The sequence below is a fragment of the Amblyomma mixtum genome, chromosome 10, assembly GCF_055824585.1.
Source record: "Amblyomma mixtum isolate Tamu chromosome 10, ASM5582458v1, whole genome shotgun sequence".
NCBI lineage: Eukaryota > Metazoa > Arthropoda > Arachnida > Ixodida > Ixodidae > Amblyomma > Amblyomma mixtum.
This window is the reverse complement of record NC_143021.1, coordinates 56882250-56900489: the sequence shown is the minus strand read 5'-3', so window position 1 is coordinate 56900489 and position 18240 is coordinate 56882250. Positions and strand designations below refer to the sequence as shown.

The following is an 18240-nucleotide window of genomic DNA, read 5'->3' as shown; positions in this document are numbered from 1 at the left end:
ATCATTAATTTAACTATTACCACCTGGCATGGTGGTAAGTTTTCTCACAATCGGCTAGGCAGGTTGTGAAATGCCACAGGTCACGTGACCAAGGTGGCCCACTCAGGTTGCCGGAGCAGTCGGAACAATCAGCCGCTCCGACAGCGAGGCTTCAAGCGGTCGCCAACACCGAAGCCGATTCTGGACAATTATTCCCGACATGGTGGCATTAGCGCTCTAGCGTTAAAAGGGTGCTCTCTTGAAAATAATTTAAACTTTCGATTCCCAAGATGCTTTACTCTTTCCGCCCATCACTCTCTAAATGGTATTAAGAATCTGCATCCTCAGCGATTCTCGCATAAACATATCCGCATGATTTTCTTGAGTTTTATTGTTTGTTTATCATGCGAGTTTTATTGCGCGTGTATTGCTCTAAGGCCAAGGTTTTGAAGTCCTTACAGCTCTACTAAATGTTTTCTTACGTGTAATCGACACTGCTGCAAACACTTCCCACTTCTGAGTTCTCGTTGTGAAAGCGATGGTAAACAGCGTTCCAATTTTTTCTTTAAAACCAGTGGTTAAATTATTTGAAACGAGGTCATTCAGCTGCTAGACTCATTCTGAGTACAACTGTGCCATTTCTGTACTTGTGAAGCTGCATCAAATTTCACGCCTCACAAAGGGTTAAGATTATTCTTCGCATAAAAACAGCGTAGCAGACGGGACCAAGAAGAGAACAGAAGACAAGAAGATTGGTTGGTTTGGTTTATTGGGGTTTAACATCCCAAAGCGACTCAGGCTATGAGAGACGCCGTAGTGAAGGGCTCCGGAAATATCTACCACCTGGGGTTCTTTAACGTGCACTGACATAGCACAGTACACAGAAGACAAGAAGAAAAGCGCTGTTTTTATTCGAACAATGCACCAACTAGCCCGGCTTATTCCTCTCTTGGGTTAAGATAAAATTACTTTAGAGGAGTGGCTGAAGAAGGTACGAGTAGTTGCGATATGGCGGGAATAAAAAGAAAATTATCGGAATGGTATCAGTGAAGGCAAGATTTTTTAAGTAGGCGACAACTAAAAATGTACGTCATGTACAGTGGTGAGCAGCCTTGTCTAGAGCGCTCGGGCGGTGCACTTCCTTGCAAACAAACCCAGATTTTGTGGCAGCCTCTAGGGTCCAGCTACAACGCTTGCACGGAAGTAGCGCCAGATAGCCTCGTAAACAAAGCAGGCACGAAAACTTTGCCCTGTAATGAGGGGCTGCTCTCTAATTTCGGTTTTTGTTACCAAGTGCGCACTGCTCAAGAGCTGTAGACAAGGCTGCTCACCACTGTACATGTACACATTACAGAAAATAAGTAACCGATTGGAATTCCAATTTCTCTTATGAAACGTAATTGATTACATTGGCCAATTACCGCCCCAGAGAAGTAACTGGATAATTACAGAGCAGTAATCAGTTACTATTGATATACTTTTCAACATTTTCACTTCGTCATCGAAGCTATAAGCGATGATTAAGTGGCTAGCCTAAGTAGTGCTGGTTATGCAAGCGCATTTATTCCCGCCATTTGTAAAAGCATACCCTATAAAACAACAAACAGAGGCGGAAAAGCGAAGCATTTAGCGAAAAACCAAGTTATTCCTTATTTTCACGGACTGTCCCAAAATATAAAGATATCACATCGGCGTGGCAAATAGATACCACACCGACGTGGTTTTCTCTGTCCTGTACAAGCTTGGAAAGGTCTGTGTAATGCTTGGTGAGCGGAACCACGAATCGTGCTCTGAGAAGCAAGTCCCGAAGTACATAAAATGCGGGGGCAAATTTATCTATAGGATCTCCCTTACCTGGAAAAGCGTTTACTACGGACAAACGGGAGCATGGTATAAATGTAGGGCCTAAGAACACAACTCGAGCATAAAAACAAAGAATCCGGTCGTTTCTTCGCATGACCTGTAACAGCTGTGGTTGTAAACCGCTCTCGATCAAAACCAAGTTGTTTGCACACGCCAAAGAAAACTGGAGTGAGAAATCATCCAAGCTGTTCTTATTTCTAGAGCGTGAGGAAGTGTGTCAGCACACCCTCGGTTTCACTCCTCGATAAAGAGCTGCAATTTTCAATTTTCACACTGCTTTGCTAGAAATGGTTTTAACTGCCTACTGAGGTTCTTTATTTTCACGTTTTCTTTTTTTCCTTCTGGCGCACCCTGGCTAAGAGGTATAGGAAGCTGCGTTTGTAAACACCGGTTCTTTGTTGTTTATTCCAGGTTATAAACCGGTTTTCTATCGGTTTTCTTCTCTGTTGCTGCGTATAACTGTGGTCTGTGTTGTTAGTAACAATGACTGCACGGAAAAATATAGCTTTATCGCTTGATCGTGGATAGATGTTTTGCATGGGCGATGGTTGTCCCTATGAATTGTGTCCCTTTGAAGCTAAACGGATCAGTTGGTAGTCATCGGCCGTCTTCTAAGCATTCCTACTCCATCGTTCCTCTCTTTCTAACAGTTCAATGAAAAGGCGGGGGTATTTTTCTTTGTTACTACGAATCAGCTAGGCACGACGTATTGAAGAAAGCATCCATAGATGGTGCCAGCTACACAAGGATCGAATACCGCGGAAAGCGCAACACGTCAGGTGGCCATGCGCGCCTTCTTGCTCAGCTGAACTTTTAGTCTCTATCACATTATCACGAATGCTTCGCCTGGTCACCCTTTTCGTCAAAGAAGTAATTCATTACCGGTAATCGATTACAAAAAACAACAAATGAATTAGCCCAAAATTTGCCGTCTAAAAAAGTCAGTCTTCAATTAATTACAAAAGGACACAAAAATGTAATTTACTACAAGTAATCGATTACAAATAATCATGCAAGGGTGGAAGAGCGGGCTAGTTGGTAGTTCATCTTGGGGAAGAACACAGCGCACTCCTAGGACAAGGACAAAGAAAGACAAGACGATACAGCGCTGTACTAGAGCATATATATATATATATATATATATATATATATATATATATATATATATATATATATATATATATATATATATTGTGCGCGCGCGTGCGTGCGTGCGTGTGTGTGTGTGTGTGTGTGTGTGCGTGTGTGCGTTCGTGTGTGTGTGTGTGTGTGTGTGTGTGTGTGTGTGTGTGTGTGTGTGTGTGTGCGCGTGTGTGTGTGTGCGCGCGCGTGTGTGTGTGTGTGTGCGCGTGCGTGCGTGTGTGTGCGTGTGTGCGTGTGTGTGCGCGCGTGTGTGTGTGTGTGTGTAAGACATGGGTAACAGCTGCTGAGTTTGCACGCGACGAAAGATAACATACTCAAGTTGAAAAGACACAAGATGGCGAGGGTGAACCTAGGAGGCAACAAAAAATTAAAACAAAAAGATAGAAAAGCCAGTACGCGCATGCACACACACAGCCTTTCCACCATCAATATCTGAAACAGAGCTTCGGAACATCATGAGGCAGATGAAGCTTACAAAACCACCGGAGAAAGCTAAAGTACGATTTCGTGACTTATATTTGCATTTCAATAAGCTGAAAGATTTGATGCTGAAAGATATTAAATGGCATATTTGAATCCGGCCTTATACCCCAAGAGCTGAAAATATCGATCATAAGGCCTGTTTATAAAAGCGGTAAAAAGACGACTACACGAACTACAGTCCAATCGCAGTTTTGTGCTGTTTAGCACAAATAATGGAAAAACATATCGCTTGCGTGATGCAGTCGTTTTGTTAAAGATTTTCTCTGCATAATCCAGCCCAATTTGGTTTCACCAAAACCAAAAGCACAACAGTACTCCTGGAAGAATTTTCAGATTATGTTCATACTGTGGTCGAAAATAATCATGTCGCTTTAGGTCTTTTCATAAATCTCACCAAAGCATTTGATACCGTAGATCATTCCCTAATGATAAGCAAGCTAACTACCATAGGATTTCGAGGTCAATTCAACAGGTTTTTTTGGTAATTACTTTTCGAATCGATTACAGTGTGTTCTAAGTGACAATGAGTATAGTAGCAATAAAATAATAAAATACGGTGCATCTCAAGGGAGCACCTTAGGCCCAATACGTTTTAACATATATGTTACTGACCTGGGCAGTTTACCATTGACTTCAAAAATTTATCAATATGCAGATTATACCGCGATAATTCTTGATACAATGGATTTCGAGAAAGGGTGTGTTCGTTTTCAAGAAGACATACATAAAATCGAGGACTGGTTTGGTAAAAATTGTATTTCCGTTAACCCTCGCGAAACAAAACTTTTATGTTTCAGAAATCCACATAAGCCCATTACCCTCAGTCGACCTTTATACTTTCACTTTTCTACTTGTGGCACTTGTAAATGTGTGCCACTAAGACCTGAGTCAGTATTTAAATATTTAGACCTTTTGCTGGACCAACACTTGACGTGGAGTAACCATATTGAGCACTTGAGAAAAAAGTTACGAAATATGGCGGCTTTAATTTATAACCTGCGGGGGAAATGTCCTCTTAGTTTAAGAATTACAATATATAAAGCATTAGTGGAGTATGTTTTACGCTATGGAGTCACTTTATATAGAACATGCTCAGAATACAAAATGCAGAAGATCGATACACTAATAAAAAGAATAGTTAATAACATCAGTTACGGCACAGACTTACACACAGCCTCCACAAAAGAGAAGTACTCCAAACTAGACATACTTAAGGTACACGAAATGTTTCGGTTTTCGGTAGTTACGAGACACTATTTCCCAAGTGATTTCAAAGTACCTGTACACAAAGAAGTCACTATTAGGAAAACAGAAAGATACATTAAGCCAAGAGTTTTCACAAACTACGGAAAAAAGCTAGAAACTATTATGTCCGTGCGCTATTTAATGAACTGAACAATGACCTGTACAGCATTGAACAAAGGAAAACAATGGTGAAAAACATTAGAAAGTGGTGCTTAGCAACAATGCAAGAATAACTTTTTTTATGTCTTTGCAGGTGTGAACGGTTCCTATTTGCATACCTCATGCGTCTTGCCTTCAAATATGTACTTATCACGTATTACTGGCCTTTTCCTTTTGTTCTCATTTTTATCTTCTTTTTGTGACCAGTGGGACAGAATCCTGCTATCTGATCATTGCTTTGGATAGCAAATTTACTGCTGAAGATGTATCCACCAACTGCCAGGTAAGCCAACCAGCGCTTTTGTACTTAGGCTGACCAGTAGACTTATGTGTATGAAAAAGTGGTGAATAAATTGTATTGTATTGTATTATGCGTGGAAGGGCGAATAAAAGGATGACGCGAAGAAGCAGTACAACACAAACAAATAACACTACGAGATGGCAACAAGTGAACCAAATGCACTAAAAGGCCAAAAACACAGACGGTGCTGTATCGTCTTGTCTTTCTTCGTCCTTGTCTTAGGAGTGCGCTGTGTTTTTCCCCAAGACAAATAATCACTTGCGCACAGCTCTGAAATCTACACTGGTAATCATCAATGTGCGAGGAATCCATTCGCGCTGGAGAGCCGAGGGAGTGCTTACTTGGCCACCAGCCGTGGCGAACGCGTGCGAAGCAGCTGGTCGATCTCGAGCAGGTCGAGGAAGAACAGTGTCGAGGGTTGCGGCAGCCGGCCCTCGCGGTGCATCTGGTCGGCCAGGAGCCAGCAGGCGCAACGAATCGCGTCCGTCGCCTTCACCACCAAGTTCTGCGCAGCAGACAAAGTCCTTTTACGCTTTCAAGGAGAGGAGGAGGAAGAACATTTATTTCCGCCGAATACGGCGCGGTAGCCACCTCCGGGTCCGCACGCAGGCGTCCGGGGAGGCAGGAACTTTTTGCTGGGCTAGTTGGTTCATTGTGACATACGTGAAACGGCGCGAAAGAAGAAGCCCGCAGGCGAAACAAAGAAAGGACAGAAAGACAGCGCTCTTTCCTGCCCCTTCTTCGTTTCGCCTTCGGGCTTCTTCTTTCGCGCCGTTTCACGTATGTCTTCTACGCTTAGCGTAGCCTCAGTTTTGTGTGAGTGACGACCCCGAGGAACGGAGGCGCGTAGCCACGATGACTGCCCATTCATGCGGCATGCCTCAGAGTCACCGTGTCTGAGGCTGGGAATATGCACTTCCTTTGTTCCGCAAGTGATAATGAATGAGATCCTCGATAATGCGAATAGAAAGCACAGGTCCAGATGTGCGGTATGTTGCCTCAGGTGCTCGACTGCCAGGCAGCGCGGACGCAGACAGAACTGGCTCACGGCAGCACCCGCGAGCGCCACTTGAAGGGCACCATCTGTCTGTTCCCTCCCTACGCACCTCATCGTTCTCCCCCTCTCACCTCCTCTTTCCTCCACATCCTTTTCCGAGCTTCAACGACAGTCTCCATTGAACCTTTAGAAAGCGCCATGAAGAGGTGCTCTGCAAAAACACAAGCGGCTAAGAAATTCAAAGGGCCGCGCCAGTCGGGGTGAGGGGGGACATATCATTTCGAAAGAAATGTCATTTCTGAATGCCAATGATGGGACGAAAGATCGGAGGAACGGGAGACAATTTTGATAATCGTGCCACGAATGCGTGAGGTTATGTGTTGGTTCTGTTTAGTTGTTTTGTACCTAGTTCTTATATAGGCTGGCTCAGAGCAATAAAACACAGTTTTTAAGTCAACGCTTGTGCTTGCGTTCTTCTCGTCTCGTCCTTGTTACTGCTGCGCTGCAATTTTCCAGTATGAGCCTTAAAACTGCTTTCTTGCTATTCACTGACCGAGTTTCATGAAACTTCATTTAATACTCACTTTTTGTCTGCTGATTTCAAATCTGCAAGTATTCTCTTCTAGAACGATTAGAATAATATTATTATATGATACCATACGTCTTAATATATAATATTATCCATTAATATTATAGACGTGTAAGAATGATATTACAAAAGTACTGCTGTCAGCCCAAACAATAGGGTAGCAACCGCTGATCAGAAATTAATTTTTAATACACAGGAAGCTATTGCAAAGTGTAAGGAGTGCAACGCTCGAAGTAGTTTTCAAATTTTAATAATAGAGATTTATTAGCCCACTGAACTTGGTGCTCACAGTCAAGGTGACACGCACTGACACGTCGAGGAACCGAGTAGTTGGCGTTCGAGGCACTATAGTGGGATACCACTTCTTCTATCGAGAACAACAGCGAAAGTAAGGGGGGCAGTGCTCATAACTCTTCGTGCCACACGCTTTTGTCCACAACTACAGTTCTTTTACTTTAATTGCATCCTACTGCCGTTCCCTTCTATGAGTGCAACTGGCGGCCTCACCTTGGAAAGCTCCCGCAGAGCGACGCCTCGTCGACACTTTCGCATCATCCACGTGAGGAGTTTCCTGCAAAGAGCGGTAATAAATGCACCCGACCTTGGAGGTGCCGATGTTAGTCGCTCGTATCGCTCAGCGCTGAACGCCATAAATTTTGACTTGGACTGGAATTCAATATCACAACGCAGTGCTATATCCCTCCGCCGCGGTGGCTCAGTGGTTACGGCGCACGGCTAGTGACCCCAACGACGCCGGTTCGAACCCGGCAGCGGTGGCCGAATTTCGATGGAGGCGAAATTCTAGAGGCCCGTGTCCTGTGCGATGTCAGTGCAGGTTAAAGTAGCCCAGGTGGTCGAAACTACGGCATCCCTCGTGGCCTGAGTCGCTTTGGGAAGTTAGACCACCATAAAAAAAAGTGCTGCATCAAGTGAGTACAGCCTGACCGCACGAAATGTTTCATCAAGAGTGCAGTACCTTTCGGGAAGGAGGCTTTGACGCCGATTGTTTCTTGATTTTCCCTGTTCCCTTCAGGGATCTATAACAGCGTCGCGTTTTTGGTATCGTAGAAGCACTAACTATTTTCGTTCCAGCTATGCTGTAGATGATAAGGCACCTTTATATAATCTGCCTGCACTACGCTCTTTGCGCAAATAAGCATTTGCTCATTCAATGCCAGCTTTCGCGGAAAATCAAGCCTTGTAAGCGAGGTGCCGTCTCTCGGTCAGGGCCGATTGGTTCACTGCAAGAATCATCTCCGTACGCTGGATTTTACCACAAAGTTTCGCAATGGTTTGCAAAGTCCACTTGAACAAGCTGTTATCGCATGGAGGCGATTTTAACACAAGTGCGTTAGAGACGACGTTCAGGGGAAAAGCCGTGCGCGTTTTCACATTAACTCAGAAATTGGTCCAGAGAGTTGTGACGTCACACGCTGAGTTTCGAAATGAAAATGATAAAAACTCGAGTTAAACTATGATAATTAGTTCACAGCTTAGCTGAAATGTCATTATGGCATATAAGAATGTAAATTATAAGGCTGAAAAATTACTGCGATAAACAAGTGGGAATCAAACCCGTGGCCCTTGGGTTCCCAGACAGACACGGCACTCCTAGGCCACCAAGGCACGCTCGTTCGACTTAGTTACACATACATCTTGCACGTCTTGTGCTGTATCACGTGGTGTAGTATGCCTACTGATGTATGCTAATGTGTGTGTAAAATAGCCATTGCCACTGTAGCGTCGTAATCTTCAGGACGAAGTGCAGTGCCCCTAATTTTTTTTAAATGTAGAGAACAAAGGAATTGCGGGCACCCGCACTCTGCCATCATTCTGAACTCGATTTCTCCAAGAGTTATTTATTTATTTATTTGTATATTTATTTATTTATTTATGTATTTATTTATTTGTTTATTTCTTTGTTTATATACCGTAAGCCTTTCTCAGGCTCATAAAGGTGAGGGCCAAAGCTTGTACAAATAAAGCAGCGTGAACTAAAGTAAGATAACGAACAAAATGAAACTAGCGCTAACAATCTCATATTATTCAAGTAATAACAATTGTGCGGGTAAGAAAACGCTCAATAATTTCGACAGGGACATTGATTCTGGGAGGAAATGAACAGCCCAAGAGTGTGTATGTGGCCTCTCAGAAATAAAGGCAGCCCACACACAAAAGCTGACAGCGCTGTCATGAGACAGATCGGCTTGTCGGGAGCTATGTCATTGCAATTCGACCATACGTTACTCGTAACGGCCCAGCTGTGAACTGGCAGCCTTAACGGAAGGAAAGAAGAGAGTTGTTTATTCCAAGCATGTGTACATACATGAGGGGCGAGAAAAGAGGCATACTAAATGTAGTGTCATCGGCATACTATGCCGATAACACTAACTCTGCTTGTCTCTGGCCCTGAGGTTGAGTGTCTCATAGAGAAGTGTAATGTTGCTCTAGAGAAATTATCAACATGGTGTCCCTTAAATCAACTTCAATTAATTACAGCAAAAACCAAAGCAATAATGTTTCGTGCTAAGAATAAAGATCTACACCACAGTGCCATACTAAAGTTTGAAGGAGAGGTTATTGATATTATCAGCAAACACAAAACATTAGGAGTCTCTTTTTCTTCTCACTTGACTTGGGATGACCATATTGAACACCTTAGCGAAAAACCTCCTTCGGTTGCAGGTGCGTTGTTACGATGCCGTGACACTTTGCCTCTAAAATGTAAAATCAGAATTTGTTATGCATTCTTCGAATAATATTTAAAATATTGCAGTTTAGTATGAGCAACAACTGCAAATACTAACATGAACTGGTTAGTCCACCTTGTTCATGATACTAACTTGTTCATAATACAACAGATAATTCTGCGTCATGTTGCAAATCTCGAAAAATCGAGTCCAAAAAAAAAACGCCTTCCAAGCACATCCCATCATCCGCGTAGATAACCTATACCAGTTTCGACTTCTTCAACTAGTGCATTTTTTCACCACCCATGTCAAAAATCATCTATCTACTTTAGCCTCCTTAGACTTACGCCAGGCTTTAATGCATACACGAAATCAGGATGTACTGGTAATACAATTTTTTCGTAGCAACTATTAATTAATTTTTAGCGCATAACCTTCAATATACCTTAACGCATTTAAAAACACCACTCGCTATAAAAGAAAGCAAATACGGAAAATACGGAACTACTTTGCAACGATATAAATACTTGTGTACTATTGAAGTTGAAGTTGAAAGTTTATTGAGGAATACAATCAAAGTTTCAATTGTATACAGCGAGAGGTCCCATGGTACAAGACCGCGAGCGGGACCTCCCATGAAAATAAATTTCAATATGCAACATAATATAAGATACACAACACGTTAATTAGCGACGCACAGAATAAATATAGGTACATAGTGTAATATTAGTTACTGAAATATTTAAATACAAACAATGTAATGCAGGATAATGTACAATAAAATACTCTCAGATGCCGCGATACATAGGATAAATAACAAAAAAAATCACAAATTATGAAGGAAAAGCTTTAGTTTCACTTTGAATAAAGAAAGCGTATTAGTTTGTTTGATGTCTATGTTCAAAGAGTTCCAAAATGATACGGATGAAAAATGAAGGCATTGTTTCCCGTAGTTAATTCTGACCTTAGGTAGTAAAAAGTTATTACGCAGCGCAAAACGTGTAACGATGTTTCTTATGATCGTGCCGGGAGAAAATATGCTTAGCGGGAGATGATGATGAAGAATCTTAAAGAATACGATACCAATGTTGTAAAAATAAAGGGCCGAGATAGGTAGAACGTTTAAATCTATGAACAAAATGCGGGAGGGTGACATTCGAGGGTTATAGGTTATGATGCGCATGGCTTGCTTTTGCAGTTTTATTAAAGGCCAGAGATGAATATGATAGGCGTTACCCCAAGATGAGATACCGTAGTTTAAGTGGCTGTGGATGAATGCGTAGTAAAGAGTTAATAAAATTTGGAATGGAAAATAGCTTCGGGGTTTAATTAGTGCGCGTAACCCATAAGAAATTTTCTTGCACGTTTCAGCTACATGATGATGGAATTTTAAGTGAGGGTCAATGATAACACCAAGAAAATAAACTCGATTTTGCGACGAAATAGCAGCAGAATTGAGGTATAGAAGTGGTGTGATGGGCAGTGGCTTCTGAGGGGGATGGAAAATCTGAAAACAAGTTTTAGTGACGTTCACGGACAGGCGATTAATGTGGCACCACCGGTCAAGAGAGTTAAGATCATTCTGTAGGTTAAGTATCAGCTGATTATTGTACTGGTGCGATGATAGCATGGTAGAGTCATCTGCGTATAGTATACTATTGCAATTCTTTAAACAGGACGGTAAATCATTAATGTAGAGTAAAAACAATAGCGGGCCAAGAATTGAGCCTTGTGGAACACCCTTGTTAATTAAAGCTATGTTAGATGTATGGCCATTAATAGAGACTATGTGCTCTCGGTCACAGAGAAAGCTCTTCAAGAGCATTCGGGCAGGTCCAGTGATACCATAGGATTCCAATTTGTGAAACAAGATGGAGTGATCAATGGAATCAAATGCTTTGCTAAAATCTATGTAAACTGCTCCTGAGAACAATCCTTTATCAATTGCCAGCCTAACGTAACCTATGAGAGACGCTATTGCAGTATCTGTAGATAGTCCGCGCCGAAAGCCGTGTTGACTATCTGTCAATATGTTAAATTTCTGAATATAACTAGACAACCTTACTTCAATTAGTTTTTCTAAAATTTTGTCAAAAAAAAGGAAGAATTGCAATCGGTCGATAATTATTTGGCAAAGCTGGGTCACCTTTTTTGAAGACCGGTATTATTTTCGCTATCTTGAGCTGCTTGGGATAACTGCCAGATTTAATAACGAGATTGCAGATGTGGCTGAGGACTGGTGCAAGCAATGATCGGAAACTTTTCACATGCTTTCCATGGATATTGTCAACGCCGGGGCCGGTCGTCTTTAAATTAGCAATTACAGATAGAACTTCGTCTGGACACGTGGGGGTAAGAAAAAAGGAGTGAGGGCAGCGCTCAAGAGAAGGTGTGCATAACGAAGAGGAAGGATAATTAGGTGAATTGAAAAAATAATGGTTAAATGTATTCGCCATTTCCTCGGGATCAGATAAAGTAACACCACCATGTAAAATAGATTTAACAACATTAGGTGACTTACGAATATTCAAAAATTCGTCAAGCAGCTGCCATTTTCGTTTAGAATTGTTAGTATGTCTGGATAACTGGTTTCATAATAACATCGTTTAGCTTTCTTTAGAAGGGATGTTAGTACACTGGAATACCTTTTATATCTCAGTCTAAGACGCAGATTGAACGGCTGAGTTTTCTTATACATGTTTTCTTTTTTCTTCAGAGAGTTTAACAGATAAGTAGTTATCCATGGGGAAATGGGGGTAACATATTTTCTCGTGGATGATTGGAGCGATGTGCATTTATCGATTGCTGATGAAATTATTTTCGGCAGCTCAAGTACAGCCATTGCTGGGTTCGAGAGACCGAAAATGTATGAAAGATCAGTATTAGACATGGGTTCAAAATATTTTCCGCTATCAAAAATTGACATCCTTGTCGACATGTTGTTACTACAGCGAGATGATAGTGCGCTAAGAAATACCGGAAAATGATCAGTGACATCACATTCTGGTTAGTTGCTTTTGGTTTATGGGGTTTAACGTCCCAAAGCGACTAAGGCTGTAAGAGACGCCGTAGTGGAGGGCTCCGGAAATTTCGACCACCTGGGGTTCTTTAACGTACACTGACATCGCACACTACACGGGCCTCGAATTTCTCCTCCAAAGAAATTCAGCCGCCGTGGCCGGGATCGAACACGCGTCTTTCGGGCCAGCAGCCGAGCACCATAGCCACTGAGCCACCGCGGCGGCCTTCATCACATTCTATCACGCCAACCGGAGGAGCAGTAGGAAAATTCGAAAGAATATGATCAAGTAATGAATGCGAGCCATGGTCAGTACAACGCGTAGGGGTGCTAATTAAATTTGCATAACCATAGCTGTTGAAACAGGTCGTGTAGTCGACGCAGATGGGATTAGTCATGTCTAGCATATTGATATTAAAATCTACCATAATGAAGACATTTTTATTTTCGAGTGATAGTTTATGGAGTGCTTGTTCAAAAGCCTGGCAAAATTCAGACGCATCATTTGAAGGAGACCTATAAATAGCGCCGCATATAACCTTCTCTGTATCACCAGTAGATCGGCAATCAATTTCTATCCAAACCGATTCAATGTTATTATTATTTGATGTGTTGTTTAGCTCGGTGTGCTACTTGTGTTTGCTTCGTTGATTGAATGTGTGCCATCTTCAGTTGTCTCTTTGTTCTTACTTTTTTTCCCCTGTACAGCTAGGAGTTTCATGACATTTTTATACTACTGCCTCTGTTCTATGCTTTACGTTTTTACCATTTATTCTTATATCATTTATAGTTACTGCTAGCTTAAAACTAGTTGTCACATGCTGTGCGCTTTGCCTTGTATTGGTTTCTTGGACTTCGTCAAGCTGCGTTAGCAGCTTTTATTCGGGAAACCATCCAGATATGTCTGGTGAATAAAGTGAATTAAAATTCAAATTGAAGCCGGACGAGGCCCCTCCCCCCTGGTCCACCTGGCACAGCAACACAGCGTAACATGTGCAAGAGCAATAGAACATGTGAAATGAACACACACGAAATTCAAACGCAAGTTACCATAGGCACATCAATATGTGGAACAAAACAAGAAGACATTTACATCAGTCATTAGGAACATTTTCACCAGACTAAGTTTTTGAGGGTTCTACTAAAACACTTCTGCAAAGTTTTGCCTAAGTCAGCGCTGATTTGTATATTTGTGTAGGAGATCTTTAATGTATGTACTAGAATTCAGAAGAACTGTTAACTGGTACAGCGTAGTTTCTTGGAAAAAACAGCGCTAAGACGAAGGACAACGAACCCCTATTTTTAATGAAACTAAGATTCTGTACAAGCACAAAGATAAACTAGCACGGGAAATCAGTGAAGCCTATTTCATGGCCGCATTTTATCTTCGTTTTTTTTTCTTCCACCTCTTCCTGGCTGCTCTCCTTCAGTCTTTATCTCCCAAATTCCCCTCCCTACGCAGAGTAGCATGCCAGCGATATTGAAACGCCGGCTAAATTATCTGTTTTTCATTAAAGAGTCTCTCTCTCTCTCTTCATATTCAAAAAAACAGTGACTCGTGCGTGAGCATCCCCTTTGTAACAATTCATGACTGTGAACTGAAGTATCTTGATCCAGGTGATTGATGTATCATTGTAGCTTTTGGTGTTGCCATGCGTTCTTAGTTGTCATTGGAGTATATATTGCGTGTTGTTCCTAATAAAGCTTTCAGTTGATAGTCAGCGCCGGTCCTTTTGTACTCTTTTTCGTTGTCCTTCGTCTTAGCGCTGTTTTTTCCAAGAAACATGTACCAACTAGCTCAACTCTCCGTTTTACAGCGTAGTTTGAGAGCCAAAATTTTTTTCTTATTCTGGGGCGCCCTGGCAGAATAGTTTATTTGCTGGTAGTTTTGGCGTTGGTCAGCAGTCCGGATGATGTGTGAAAGTGTTCCTCTCTAAGTGGTGAGCATGACTGGCAAGCTGCAGTTTGTTTAGTTTATGATTGTTTAACATCTTAAGCAATCCCAACGTGGGACTGTGGTCTCTAGATATATAATATCAGCAATTGCTCTAATCGCTCTTTTTTGTAACAAAAACAGTGATTTCAAGTTTGCGTTCGATGTGCATGCTGCTCCAAACTAGAATTCAGTAGTGAAGATGAGGTTGAACAAGGGCAAAGTAAAATTTTTTTTACCAAATCGGAAGAATAGATCTAAATTTACTGCTGATGCCAGTGGAGCGCGAAACTTTCAATCGCACAGAGTTTATGTGAATATGACTCCGAGGAACCGAACAGACTCAGCCCTTAAGAAAACATTATTTCTAAAAATAAAATATTGCTTAGTTTCATGTCTGTAACATTATTTTTTGGTCTAAAGGCCACTATCTCTGTTTTATTGAGATTTAATTCTATTCTATTAAGGACCAGCCTAACAAAGAGCTCGTCCAGCAAATGATGCATTAGTTAACTATAGTTCCAATATCTTCCCCACTAAAAAAACATATTTGTGTCGTCCGCATATAGTATTATTACAGGAGTATTTGGTATATTGGTAATGTCATCTATATATATCAGGAAGAGAAGTGGCCCCAAAATGGAGCCCTGTGGCACGCCGGTACGTATTAAGCCGTATTCCGAATGAATACTATGAAGAATAGTGAATTTCTTTATTGATTCTAGATAGATAGTAATCAGTTGTAGTAGAGTACCACGTACTGCATAAAACTGAATTTTGCTTTTCAGTATGTTGTGATCAACGGAATGAAATTCTTTCCTAAAGTCTAAAAAGAAGCCGAGTGTCACGAATTTATTTTCAATATTATTGAGTAGTGTATCTTTCATATTTATTAAAGCAGACTGTTGATTTTGCTTCTTTAAAGCCATGCTGAGCGTTCACAATGACTAATGGTTTGTCTAAAAAATTACTAAGCTGGTGTTTATAACTACTTCAGCAATTTTCGCACACAGAAAGAACAGATATTGGATGACAGTTAATAAGATCATTCTGACAACCTCCTTTGTTTATAACTGACATTCCTGCAATTTTAAGCTGTTATTGAAAAGTACCTTTTTTCAACATTAAATCACAATTATGTGAAAAATTGGGAGCGATGACTGCACAAACTACCTTCACAGCTTGGGCTTTAAAGTTGTCTACTCGAGCAGCAGAGTAACGTTTCAAATGCATTATGTACTCTGCAATTTCCGATACTGTTGCACGGTTAAAAAAGATTGTACTCTATAGATTTCTGGTGAGAAAAGTTAACGAGTTGGGAGTGGTGCATTGTAAATTCACGCTCTCACCGTCTGCCAGAAAGTGCTGATTGAATTTGTTCGAAACTGAAAGACCTTTGTAGCTGTGACCGTCGACTAGAATCTCATGGCGTGCGATTGAGGTTTTCCTGCTGAGTATATTATTGCATATTCGACAGATTTGTTCTGATTCGCGCTTGTTGTAAAAGGCTCTTTCGTAGTACTCTTGTCTTGTTTTCTTAGGGTCACAGCCAAGGTTTTTTCGTATTTTTAAAATATGTGTAGAATAGTTAAATCCCTAATTTCTAAAAGCGAGCAAACAGCTTATTTTTTTGTCATATTCCTTTGTGCAGTTCTTTGTTTATCCAAGCTTTTTTTTTTGCCTTCTTAAGTTTAACGTGGTTGGCAAGTATTAGCAAGTATTGGAAAGAATACTGTAGGATTCATTAAGTTTGCTATTATCCTTCGGTGGTTCTTTATAATCGCGTTAGGGTCTTATCACATTCTGCTACTAGAATTAAAACATTTGGCTAAGCCGATGTCTCAGCGTAATTTTCGGTCAGGGCTTTCACATGAGACGCATACCGAGCGAATTCCGTTGGAAACACGACGAGTTGCTTCGTGTCGGCAGTGGCAACCCTTGGTTAAACGCGCAGTAGCGTAACACGGAATATGTTTATGTTATTGTGATCAGAGTAATTTTAGATCCAAGGAAATATTTCGTATGTTCTAATTGGCATAGCAGTTCAGCTTCAGCCGCGACAACTCCTCCCCGTGACCCCAAGTGGCACGTTGTTGTGACAAACTGCGACTGAATTTCAACCAGACGGACACCCGCCACATGCCGAGTTCGGCTGGACCGACGGCTCTCTTTGTCGTAAACCGACGGAAATTGTTGTTTTGGCCGGCGATAATGGCAGAATGCGAGGCGGCCGTACCCGTTTAACATTTGCGGAAACTCGGCTTCCAGCCCATACTGTTAACAATCGCAAATGGGGTGTCCGCACAGCTGATGTCATTCATAACCGAGGAAGCCGACAAGGACCAAAGTCAGATCATATTGACAGCAGGATGTTCAGAAGTGCATGAGCGCAGGGCTAGAGAAAAAAGCGGCTGGCTCTGATTGAATCCTATGCCCACCACGTGGAGGTCAGCAACTGTGGCTGCCGGCTTCGTTCCACAGAGGAACAGGCGCGCCACACTGATGCACCAGCAGAGAGCGAGCGCGAGCGAGTAAGGGTCGAGACAGGGCATCTTGTGCCTGCGAAGCCAAAGATCTCTGATGCTCGTCTCCGTGCTACTCCGTCGAGGCATCGTTAACACTTCTGTTCGCGTAGTGAAGCAGCGATATATCCAGCAGTACCGTAATTTGAGGGCTTCTGCAGGGCTTCATCCACCACTTATCTACGGGCCTACGGGACTAGCATTCACGAAAATGAGCTCGAAACACCAGTGGGCCGCGCGAATAATTAATGCGATGAAATTCTGCACCAGCAGTTCTGGTCTCGGTCGGGCGCCAACGCTGACGTGCTTTCAAAGTCCCGGTCGACCAGCCAACCTGGACTAGCACAATACTGATGACGTCAGCGTCACCGGAAAGCACTGGTTGTTCCCCTGAACTACCAGCCCGTTGGGTGACGTCACAGTTTTTTTGGTGAAGTGCACCTTGACATCACTCGACGCAAGTTTGACCGCAAAGCGGCTGCTCGGACAATATTGAAAATCAAAATACGTTCTACTCAACGCCCGTCACTGTAACTTGCAGCAAGGCATCTCCTTATCCCCATAAACAAATCATATCGTTTGTTTTCGTCCGAAATGTCGTGTCTCCTACCTTTAATAGCTATTTCAAGTGCATCAGCTCCGGAGAGAAGATAGCCTGAATAGATTACACCGAACTCAAATTTGGTCTTTCCACGCCTAGTAGGGCGCTTACCTGCTGACGACGCCCAGCTTAATGTCGAGGCCCTCCACGGCTTTCTCGATGGACAGGGTTTCCCTGGTGTAGGAGTCCACGGTGCCTGTCATGGCCTGCACGCACAGAGAAACAGTTGGGCGTGGACGGCGATGCGCTGTTCTCTGCAGAAGCCTTTGTAGTGTTTAGCCTCAGGTCATCACCGCCCCACCGAGCGTGATATGCTGGAGAATTCTGCTCAAGCATGCATGATGCGTTCCCTCGTCGTGCGAACGTGAGGTGAAGTTGAAGTAAATCCTCCTCTGCGCCCTGCTACAACAAAGCCAGCTTCTTCAGCTGCTACGTTGGACCACAACCACGCTAAATTTCCTTAGTCATGCCAGGCTCATCATAACCCCACTGTCGTTTCTGGCTCCTGACAAGCCCAGCCTGCTGTGTTTTCTGGCGGACTGCGCCCGTTTTGAGACAAGTAGGGCTCGTCCAAAGCATTTGTTTTGGCTTGCACACAGGCGGGAGCACATGTACTTTTAGGCACTATTTTTGAAAAAAAAAAACGGGGTTCATCGCAATAAATCCACAACAGTCGCGCTAAACCAGCTGTACTAACGATAAAGGCGACGGTGAAT

The 18240-nt window shown here is 42.4% G+C and overlaps 1 protein-coding gene across 6 annotated transcripts in view; it reads right to left on the bottom strand.

Moving 5' to 3' along the window:
* The window catches only part of LOC149325860 (uncharacterized), a 292578-nt gene that overhangs the window by 18717 nt on the left and 255621 nt on the right, over positions 1-18240 (bottom strand). For all 6 annotated transcript variants that reach the window (XM_089563537.1, XM_089563535.1, XM_089563539.1 and 3 more), the window contains 3 exons: positions 17636-17730; positions 7267-7330; positions 5515-5678 (listed from right to left, as the gene is read on the bottom strand). In XM_089563537.1, coding sequence (XP_089419663.1) covers positions 5515-5678; positions 7267-7330; positions 17636-17730 — 323 coding nt within the window. The remainder of the gene's footprint in view (positions 1-5514; positions 5679-7266; positions 7331-17635; positions 17731-18240) is intronic.